Source organism: Echinops telfairi, unplaced genomic scaffold, assembly GCF_000313985.2.
Source record: "Echinops telfairi isolate 266 unplaced genomic scaffold, ASM31398v2 ScPeMD7_18;HRSCAF=68, whole genome shotgun sequence".
Lineage (NCBI taxonomy): Eukaryota > Metazoa > Chordata > Mammalia > Afrosoricida > Tenrecidae > Echinops > Echinops telfairi.
Window position 1 is genome coordinate 71,373,191 of NW_022103915.1, and position 11,578 is coordinate 71,384,768.

Consider the following 11,578-nt stretch of genomic DNA (forward strand, 5'->3'; position numbering starts at 1 on the left):
CAAATAATAGCTTCTGGAATGTTCCATAACGGCTGTGTTCTAAAGAATATGTAGTGTTTGCATTATTCTAAGGTCCCAATCAGGAAGACACTTTTACAACTTTAGGAGATACATTGAACTGTTGTTGCGAGGTGTCACCGAGTAGGCTCTGAGTTCCAGTGACTGTGCACAACAGAAAGAAACCCCACTTGGCCCCGCTCCTCACAAGTATACCTCCTTTTTAAGGGGGGTTTTAATCTATAAATAATACGGTCAGTGTCACGGGCAGTTCTGCCAGGCCCTACAGGGTCACAGTGTGTCAGAACTGACGATGGCAGTGAGTTTGGGTGGGTATTCATTTTGACCTTGTTTCTGTGCACACTCTAATAGTCATGGAACATATAAATTCTTGAGTGGTTCACAATTTGATCCAATAAGAAATGAAATATTTACTCTTCCTACTGTACCAGAAACACCCTGGTGTCTGAACAATGATATATTTATTTTTAATAATCTCAAAGCTTGACTTTCTTTTAATAAACCCTCCAGGCAGAAGATGCTTCCTGTCAACTAATAAGTCAAAGGATGAAGATATGAAATAAGCCTTATCATAATGATATCAACCTGACTTCCAATTTGCAAAAATTGCTTAACAGTGTGGTACTTTGAGGGTTCACTTTGGCTTTTAAATATCATGATCAAATTTGTTCACCACGTCAAGGAGATGGATTTATACTAGCACATGAAACAACTGTAGATCACCTGTGTACCCTTTAGATATATAATACTAAAAGTTTCATGTAATAATTTAAAATTAACTTTTAAAGAATTACCAACACAATGGTTATATTGTGTCTAGCCAGCCCTGTGAGACAATCTCTATTCAGTGGAATAGTACAGGCATGCCTTGCACATAATGTTTCCCTTCTAGACCATTGTAATAAAGGTAATATCAATAACAAAGCAAGTAACACAATTTTGGGGGTTTCTCGGTGTGTATAAAAGTTATATTTATGTGTACTATAGCCTATATTAAGTGTGCAGTAACTGTGAAAAGCTTGAAATATTGTGAGAATTACCAAAATATGATATAGAGATGTGAAGTGAGCATATGCTGTTGGGAAAATGACAGATGTGCTCAACACAATGTTAAAAATATATTTTTTATTTTTAAAAAGAAAAGGCACAATAAAATATGATGTGTGCCTGTATGAGAAAACACTTGTTGTTGTTGTTTTAAGTTCATTTAGCTTGGTTCAGGATTGTCCAGATCTCATTTCCTGGTTAGTAGTTAGATTCCGACTGTGATGACATTTAAATCTGGAAAGAGCTTTTTCTATGTAACTTCCCATAGTATTGAAACAGATGTAAAGAACATTCTGATAGATCACGTAGGATCCATAAACTATTAACTGTAATTTCTCAAAATAGACTCTGTGGCTCTAGACTCATACTTAAGGGAAATTACTTTTGCCCCTAAGGTCACTGAGGGAGGAATTGTGATGTCACAGTTTGTTGATCTTCCCTAACTGCATTAAAACATTATTAGATTTTTCTTGTCCTTTATTCTGAAAAAAAAAAAAAAAGTTACAGGGAAAAAAATCTCTTTATCTTCGTCAGGCATGTGTGTGGCAAATATCAAAAGTTTTGCAGTCAACATTTTATATTTAAGAACACATCTGTGACTCTCAACTTTAAAATGAAATTACTAATCGAGATTCTGTGACAGGTCAAAAGTGAACGTTTTCCTCTAATGCAATGTCTTTTCATAAAAAGGAATTATGGAATGCCATTAACAGGAAATAGGATTCTGTTTTGTTGAAAGTACACACCCCAGCCCACCCAAAAAAACCACAAGCCCACTGCCATCAAGTTGATTCCGATTCATAGAGGCCTGTGGGACCGAGTAGGGACGCTCCCGATGTAAATGTTTGCGCACGTGCATGGCCTCACTCTCCTCCCCCGGGACAGCTGCTGGGCCCAACGCTAAGCTCACTGTGCCCCAAGGGCTCCTGGATAGTAATAGTCATGAGTCTTACCTGTCTCAATTTCAACATTACATATAAGCCCACAATTTTTTCCTAGTATTGTGTGTTTTAATAATCATCAGCTACAAATATTTTTTGAATGCTTATTGAATAATATGCCTCTAATACTCTGTTCTTGTCATTATACTAGTAGATCCCTCCCTTGGGGTTGATTGTCGACAGCTTAAGCAAGCTATCTTGATACTTTCAAATGTTTAATTGAATGATTAATTGGTGTTTGACTATATGTGTGTATGATATGTATTCATGTATAAGTTCCTGTTTAAAGGAATATTATAATAATGAGTATTCAGATTTTAAGGTAATTTTTGTGCCATCAAAATCAGAGATAAACTTGATAATATGATAATGAAAACCTCAAGTGGTAACCTTTTTAGTTCACTGTCCTTATTTGACAGTTATCTGAAATTTGCCCCTCTTCCCAAGCTTTGAAATGTTCTAAAAGGAAATACGTTAGTCCTGCAGCAGAAAGTTATTTCCAAATATTCTAAATACTATCTGTAAGGAACAACAGGAAGGTCCATTTCCTTTCATGGTTAAGTTATACATCAACTTATTAAATGCTTTGTAAAACACATTCCTATACACACTAGGTTCCCCTGAAATTATAAGCCGCCAATTGTGTTGTATTGAGCACTTTGAACTTGGAAATGTGGCTTATATATGGTTAATCCATAAGCAGACGCTATCACTCTTAAATCAAATCCATTACCCTTTTATGACAATAAATAATTACTAGGTTTATGTTCCACATTGAACATCAGATGTGAATTTTTGTAATAAAATAATAAATGAGGAATGACTGAGTGCCAGGTACTTAGTTAAGTCCTACAGATGCACTAGCTTATGTAATCTTCATGATCACTTTTCTGAAGAGAAAAATAAAGCAACTCAGTTACCTGGTTTTTTATAACGCCAGTATTTCCATTTAGATCTGTCTGATATGAAAGTCGACATTCTTCAGTATTGCTGTTACACATTTGGTCCAGTCACTGTTGGCTGTTGAGAAAAAGAGAAATAGTTGCACAATGAAAAGTTGAAATTTTTCTCTTTTTTTTTTAAGAGCTCTGTTTTTCCTATTTGTTGAAGTATAGGCTTTTGAATCAAAGTGAATTAAAGTCTAGTTCTGCCATTTATTATCTGCACCTTCAATTTTCTCATTTGTAAGAAACACATAACATATGACAAGCTAAGATTTATTTGATTTAAGTAAATCTATAGTGATTATAGTTCTTGAATATCTCAAAATTAAACCGCTTGTTTGCTTATATCACCATGCTGCTCTATTAAATGATGTGTTATTACTTCTTCATGGCATTCGCTGGTGGATCCATGTCCTCCTAAGCACTTCCCAACTCCTTTAACAGTAGTAAAGTTACAAGGCTTCTTTGATAAGTGATAACCTTTCATATAAGCTTATATGCTTTAGGAATATTAGTGTAAAAGAAGATACATCCTGTGATTCCCCAAAACTAAACATAGCAGTATATTGTTTTCTCCACATTTGAAAATTTATATTTGTGTCATAATTTTCTTCAAAAATACTTTCTAATCCTCATCTGTTCTAAATCATTTGACTTTTATTCATCTCTGTTTACTATAGCTATGCTTTTAATGTACCCATTAATATGCCAAGACCTTTGCATACATAACCATTAATCTCCACAGCTCTGCAAAGTAACTAGTGTTGTCCTCATTTTATAAACAAGAAAATTGTCAGTTTGTCCAAGATCAAACAGCTAGGAAAATGACAGATTTGGCATTTAACTAGATCCGTCTAACCCAGTGGTTCTCAAACTTCCTAATGCCACGACCCTTTCATACAGTTCCTCATGTTGTAATGACCCCAACCATAAAATTTTTTTCGTTGCTACTTCATAACTGTAATTTTGCTACTGTAATGAATCGGGCGACTCCTGTGAAAGGGTTGTTCAACCCCCAAAGGGGTCGCGACCCACAGGTTGTGAACTGCTGGTCTAACCCATTTCTCTACCCTTTCTATTGCATGACTTTACCTCCAAGTTCAGTATTAAGTGACATTGCTTTCAAAGCCACATATTTTAAAAACTGTATTAATGGTTAGAAGTTTTAACAAATTTAGCAGTTTTAAACTAGCTCTGTCAGGCAATAATACAAATAAAACCACAATAAATAGCAATTTATTGTATTTCCGTTAATTATCGAGATCCCAAAGCCATATTTACCATGTTTATTTTTGATAGTTTATTGCAAGTAATGTCATATAGGAATCGAGTTAACATACTACCAAGATTTAGACACAGTTTGTATGAGTCTTAGTAACATATCCAGGATGGGCAAGCAAATATAGGAGTCAGTAGATTTTTTTTACGTTAATTTTTAAAGATATGCTGATGATATAATTTGATACATCAGCATTCTTTATAATTCAGGTGTTGTAAATCGGTACACAAGGAGAATTGCATATGAAATGAAGTATAGGTATTTCTATAGTCCTTACATCTAAAGTTGAGACATATCTGCTGTAAATTATTTATAGCATCTAAATATCATTTGCTAAAACACAAAGTACCAATAGCTGTATACCACTTACACTAAAGAACTTAATTGACTCTCAGTTAGGAGTAATTACTGTTTTTGAGGAAAGTATTTTTGGGGTTTAGCATGCTCTAGAACAGTGTTCTCCAATAAAGTTCTCTGTGATGAAAGCAGTAATCTATAGCTGCGTTGTCCAGTATGTTAGCCTCAAACCACAAACTCCTGTTGAACATGTGAAATGTGGTTAGTGAACCTACCGAGAAACTGAATTTTCTTTTTATTTTACATAATTTAAATCACATCTGGTTATAAATGTATAATATTGGACAGTACCACTAGTCTAGTGGACATTGAAAAGATAAATGTTTAAAGAATGTCTCATAGACTTTTTCTTTTCTCCTCTTTTCTTTTTCCCTATAAAACTGTTAGTTGGTAAGTATAGTATTTTCAATCTACAAAGCATTGCCCATTGTGAAACATTATCACCTGAGCGCATTGCATGCCCAATTATATTTCATAATTTAAAAAACTTTTGTACTCTCCTCTCTGCTTCTCGATTAACACCTGTAAAATTCTGCACAATGTCTCAGATCCGTTATCTATCTTCTCTTTTGTTTTCCCACTTCTGCTCGCTACTCCATTTCTTCATTCACAACAAAGAAAGAAATGCAGTGATAGTTCTCTTCCTCCCAAAACCTCCGCTAGAAAACATTGGCCAACTCAAGGTAAACAGCGTGGGAAGAGCTCTCCTGATGGCTGGGAATAGGATGCGTTATTCAAAAAGCATGAGCTACTGCTCCTCACCTTCTTCTGCCATCCACCTGCAGTGCTTCCCAGTGAGGGCCAGCGATTCATGTTCTCCGGTAGATTTCCCAGTTTCAGGCCAAAACCATTCTGATCTCCAGCAAGAGAGTAACAGTGGACAGAAACATGTTTCCTGCTTATTTTTTAGAAAGCCAACCTCAGCAAATCAGAAAAGACTAAATGTTGGAGAATCTGCTTTGATAAAGAGGGCAGTTGATGTGGATTTTAAGTGACAAAGTATTTTATTCTTGGCAATGTATTTGGTCTTAATATAACATGTAGCCTTAAATACTTTGAAATGTTTTACAGAGATACATTCTTAATTATGCATGGTGGATATGCACCCCTTATGATCATTTTTTCCCTCTTCCAAATATTCATCACTTCAGTATAAACATAACGTTTCAGCATATGAAAGTGCATAGCCTAATTATTTCCAAGCCTGATATGTCAATGAAGTCAAAAGTCTCTCTACTGAGTAATGAGATGTTTCAGAAGTTTAAGGCTCTGCCACCTGCGGGGCACATAAAGAAAAAATTCATGTCCATAAGAGCCAGAATATCTGGATAAAAGTACCTTACAATATACAGAATTTTGTATTGATGATGTTATGTTTGCAGATCTACTTTTTTTTCTGAGACTTTTAAAATTTTAATTTAACCACTTTATTCAGAAAAAATTTGGGAACCTAAAATTTGCAAGGTTATTTCTTATTGCTATGTATTAGAAAACCACAACTCATAGAAATAATGGCTTTTTATATTACACAAAGAATTTTCCCATTTGAACATATTTTGCTCCTTTAAAAATTAAAAAATTTTATCTACTACTTTTACTGTTTACCTCCTTGAATAGTTCACTTTCTGAATAGGATAACTGGGAAATTTTAACTTAAAGTACTTTCTGGGGTCAGTTCATCTTTTTTGACTGACTTTCAGATGAGAATCTTGCCCTCTCCTGCTCCCCCCCCATCGCCCCGGGAACTTCCCTTGCTCCGTCGGAAAGCGTACATCTAGCATGGGTGATGTTCTTCAAGGGCTGGGTCCTTTTTTTGGAGGGTGCTAGTATCTTCAAGCCTAAGCAGTGTTGACCCTGTTTTTGCTATTCCCTGAACCCTGGAATAGGAGTGGGTCTTTCTCAGCTGCTGCTTGAGCCCTTCCCTGCATGCTGTGGAACCCTGTTTCTTGGGCCCGAAGATTTTGTTTCCCACTGCTTTTTTCCAGGGAGCTCTCTGGTCGATTCTGGCTCTGGAGATGGCTGCTTTCTTGCTAATATGATGACATGAGCCATCAGACCACTGTACTTTAAATGTATTTGTAGGCTCTTGTAACAAGTTTTGAATTTCCCCTTTAGAAGAGCTCATTAAGGTTTGGCATTCATGGTACATATCAGTAGCAAAAAGATGACTTCTTACTGAATGAGAGTCTGGATAATTGGTACTAATAGTCTTGCTGTTTCCCACAGGCGTCTACCCAGAGATTCTACCCAGTGAAACTCCAACAGCAGCGCAGGTAGATGGGGCTGATCTGACCTCTCCAATGTCCCCTCGAACTAGCAAGAGCCGCATGTCCATGAAGTTGCGTCGTTCCTCTGGCTCAGCCAATAAATCCTAAGGCGACAAGCCGCCTTGCAGTGATCCGCGCAGTAGCCACCTTAGCACCTTAGCTGAACATAGTGTTAACCCTGTTAGGCCTTCATGTCTGCATAAAATGCATGGTCCTTCCTGCACATTTATTTTAGAAAACACTGGATTTAAATAATTTGTAATTTAATATTTTAGATATGGGTTGCTTGTTCAGTTTGGTTCCCCCATACACACACTCCAGACTGTCAATATTTTTAGAGGGGTGCATAGAATTTAATTCTATACCCTTTATCTTCCTTTATCTTAGAAAATTATGTCTAAATAGTTTCACTTTTAATTTCATGATTAACTTGGAGCCAAAATATAATTGGACAAGTAGTCTCATTATTTTATTTATTGTGTCCCACTATAGTTTTATGGCTCAATAAATATATCCCTTTTTTTAACAAATGTAAAATTTTTAATTTAGGCATTTGTAAAATTATAGCAAAAGTTCAAAATTTGTTAAATACACAGGATGTGTACAGATTATTTATGTTATGAAAATAAAACACTTAAAATAAATGATCTTTTAGCATCTCAGATTCCAACTAAAATAATTTTAGCATTAACTTTTCTTCCCAAAGAAATGTTTCATTTATTGTTCAATAATCAGAAAAATCACTGTGCTAACTTTGATTTATGTTTAGATTCCAAACAAATTTTCTAATGTTTCGGATTTTAAGTGATATCACGATCAAATGCCATTTCTTTGAAATTGTGGCCCTTTATTATTGGCTACTAGATCCCGGTGTATCTCTGTACTTTGTTAAGCAGTAAAAGGAGGAAAGAAAAGACTTCTGATGTAAAGGTGTTGCTCAGATTATGTATATTATTTTAAAAGAAAAAGGAATATAACCTTGGATTCTAAATAAAATCTAATATTCTCAGTACTGAACCTTGTAGGTGCAGGTCAGTATGCATTCCACCCTCCTGAAGTATTTTCCTGTATTAGATAAAGTGGTCACAGGCTGCTCGCATATTGTTTGGAATGGGCATCTCCTAAGGAAATGTAGCATGACATCATTACTAACTGCAAGTGTAAATATATCACACGGGCAAACCGTAAAATATAAATTATGTATCATTCGTGTAGTATCTACAAATTTGTAACAGTGGGGGGGAGATGACATGATATTTAATAATACAATAAAAATATTCTTATCATTTCCTGTCTATTAGTGTTGATTCTTTTATGTTTCATATATACTTATATTTGTAAAGGGCTATATGGTTAATGGAGATAGATAAAGGATAAAACTAGTTTATTTTAGTCAATTTTTTTTTCATGAATTTGAATTGCCTTCTCATGTTGCACCCCAACTTATTTCACCGAGATCCTACTACAGTCAGTACAAGCACCGGAAGTAATATGCATGTTTGAGCTAGTCAAAAACTTCGCTCAGCGCACTGGGTCAAATCACCAGTGTACCTCAGCTCATGTTTCTTTGATTCATTACATTTCACTCTAGTTTATACTGTGTTTTTATGAACAAAACTTTGTACAGATGAGTTTTTCTGAAAAACAATTTTTCAGACTTCCTTTGTGCTTGCTCTTTTGTTTTGTTTTTAATAAAAGTTAAAGTCTTATAAAACTATTGAAAGCTTATACTTTAAATATATGTATGTGAGTTCCTAGACTATTTAATAGTATAGACATTTAACTACTTTTTCAAGTTTAAGAATTTTAAAAAGGAAAAAGTAACGACTTATACATTTCTAAAATGACTTTTTGAGCAATTAATACTTTGATGAGATGTAATAAAATGGGGTGAAAAGACCAATTTCAAATAGATATTTCACTTGGTTCTGAAGTTTTTATTTTTAAGTAAATTTAAAAGTTATTTTCGATTTACATTTGTTGGAAAACAAGTGTCTTTTTAGATTTAAAGAATAGTCCATATTGCCCCTTGGAAGAACTCAGTGTGTACACTGTACTTAAAAGACAGTTTTCCCTATGTATTTTTGTACCATTACATTCATCTGCAAAATAGAATTTATTCTATCAAAAGAAGCAAGTGAGTAGAATGCTGGTATTGGGCAGATAAGAAATGTGGCTTTGAAAGTAGGCTGTGTTCAATGAAATTGTTAAGAGAAACACAGAATACAACGAAGTTCATGCTATGTAAATTTATTTGGTGGTAAGCATTTTACAAGTATGAGCAGTCAAGCACTGCTTGCTTGGCCAGTGCACCACATTCCCGTTACTGGGGCATAGGTTCAGAATGTACACTGAATATGCTTTACAAAAAGCAATTGAAAAACAACTTGCAGCTGAAAAAGTATTGAGTATTGAATGTATTGCCATTCCATTTCATAGTGGATTATAGGTATTAACATCTTTAAGCTGAATATAGTTTCATAAATAATACACAGTATGAGATTTACAACAGAAGCATTGAACAGTTTGAATGATAATTAATAGGTGTCGAACAAACTTGAGTAAATGAGTCTTAGGTTCCCCCCCAAAGACTAAAGAGGTTTAAAGCAGCCCTTCCCGAATACTGCATACAAAGTAGCAGAAGGTAAATGATCGGGAGGTTGTCTCAGTTTTAACTCCTGATTCCAGTCAGGTAGCAGCCTCTTCATCTCCACACACTAATATCTGAACGAGGTGTAATACATATAATTGGGGTGGGGGGAGCAGTTACGGGGGAAATCTCACACACCCCAAAGCAGCAAACATTTCGTATTTTCTATCGCCAGACACAGGTCTTTAATCTTATTTTTCCTCTTGTAAATTTGGCACCAATCACAAAACTTTTAATTCACAGAATATACACGCAAGATCATCTGGCCCTATCGAGACAGCTATGTAAGTGCCTGCGAGGACAAGAGAAAAAACGTGAGTGACTACCACTTCGGGTAACTAGAATCCTCCGTAGACATTGAGCCATGCACGCATTCACTGCGACTTTCCATAGGAATTACAAGGCATACAGGATTCGTTAGGTTCGCCGTTGCCTGTGGGTGAAATCCCATTTCGTGGGGAAAGTGAAAAGGACTTAAAGCCGACCGGCTCCGAAAGGGGAATGTGTATACCGTACACAAACCTGCTCTAGAGGGCTTTGACCTTTTCCTGTCCGCTCTTTCAGCGGACAGCGACTGGGAAAATACAAGAGTGTTAGGGGAGAGAGAACACCGCAGCGACAGAGAAGGTGAACTTGCAAGTTGAAGAAAGCCCTCCCAGGCCAACCTCGCCACCTCCGAGGGCTCCAGTCTCGGGACCTCAGCAGCCGGGCCGCAGCGGCATCTGCAGCAGCAGGACCTGCCGACTCTCGGAGGGATGGCACTTATTGATGTGCCGGGTCAGCCCCGGGGAGCTGAAAAAGGTGGACGGGCAGTGCTTGCACGAGAAGATCTGCTGCGCAGCCCCGTCTGCGGTCCCGCCTGGGCTGGGTGCCTCCGGGGGAGCCCCCGCCAGGGCCGGCAGGAGCAGCTCCTCGCGGACGGCGTGCCACAGCCGGTGCTTGTCCCGGACGTCCGCCGACGGGAAGTGCGCCCCGCACAGCGGGCAAGCGAAGGCCAGGGCAGCGCCGCGAGCCGGGCCGAAGCCCAGCCCGAGCGCCCGGCCCGAGCCCGGCTCGTGAGTGCCCAGGTGCTTGCGCAGATAGGCTTGGCGCCGGAACTTTTTGTGGCAATAGGGGCACACGAAGATGTCGGAGCCCCCGCCCCCGCTGGCACTGCCCGGCCCTGGCCCGCGGCGGCCCAACACGCCCTCTGCGTAGGAGACCTGCGGCCGCAGCGGCTCGGGGTGCGGCAGCCCCTGGAGGCCGGGGCGCGGGGCGCTGTCCTGGTGCTGATCCGCCCCGGCGCTGTCCCTGGCCGCCGGGTGCTGATCCGCAGTCCGCTCGGCGCGGCCGTTCTCCTTCCCCTCCGCCAGCAGAGAGGCCAGGGGCCCGGAGTCCGGGCCCGACGAAGGCGGCGGCTGCTCGTCGGCGGAGGAGGCCGCGGCGGGGTGCGCGGCCGCCGGACGCGGCTTGTGCCAGCGGCGATGGGAGGCGAGGTTCGCGGGGCAGCTGAAGACCTTGTCGCACTCGGGGCAGCGGTACTCGACGCGCACGATGCGGGAGCAGCGGTGCTGCGCCAGCGCGAAGGGGTCCGCGTACGGCTCCTTGCACAGCTGGCAGATGAACTCCCCCAGTGGCGTGCGGCTGCTCCCCAGGCCCCGCGCCGGCGCCCCGGGCTCCTCCTCTTTGATCCGCAGACCCAGCACGGGGGACGTGGTCACCTCGTCCGCGAAGCTCAACTTCCGCATCGCCTTGGGCTTCTTGACGCCCGCGGCCGCGAATCCCGACGGGCAGCCTGGAGCCAACTTGGCGCGGCGCTCGCTGCCGGCCGGCCGCTTCAGGCCGTGCAGGGCGGCCGCGAGGGGCGCGGGGTCCGGCTGCAGAGTGGGCTCCGGGAACGGCGCCCGGAACGGCAGCAGGAACTGCTCCCCCGAGGTAGGGGCGGCGGCTGGCGCCACCGAGTAGGGAAAGGCGGCCCCTGCGGCGGCGCCCCCGGGGAAGGACTCTGCGGAAACCGGGGAGCTGAGGCAGCGCTCCAGGAACGCCCGGCGCAGCTCGGCGCCCGCCGGTTTCGTGGGGCTGGCACTGGGCCCGGG

General features: G+C 40.4%; 2 protein-coding genes across 11 annotated transcripts in view; one reads left to right on the forward strand and one right to left on the reverse strand.

The window, feature by feature from the left end:
• The window catches only part of RALGAPA1 (Ral GTPase activating protein catalytic subunit alpha 1), a 197,483-nt gene extending 189,344 nt beyond the window's left edge, over nt 1–8,139 (forward strand). For 4 of the 10 annotated variants that reach the window (XM_045287766.1, XM_045287768.1, XM_030885028.2 and 1 more), the window contains 2 exons: nt 4,974–4,976; nt 6,813–8,139. In XM_045287766.1, the coding sequence (XP_045143701.1) occupies nt 4,974–4,976; nt 6,813–6,961 (152 nt within the window). In that variant the 3' untranslated portion in view covers nt 6,962–8,139. Of the gene's footprint in view, nt 1–4,973; nt 4,977–5,204; nt 5,271–6,812 lie in introns of those variants that run through there. The other 6 variants (XM_045287767.1, XM_004698535.3, XM_030885023.2 and 3 more) reach the window with 5 other exon arrangements.
• Nucleotides 8,140–10,201: 2,062 nt separating this feature from the next.
• On the reverse strand, nt 10,202–11,578 carry INSM2 (INSM transcriptional repressor 2; the record flags this gene model as incomplete). Its single annotated transcript, XM_004698943.1, has 1 exon — nt 10,202–11,578. A coding segment is annotated over one exon (1,377 nt), but the record flags the coding sequence as incomplete, so codon positions are not given.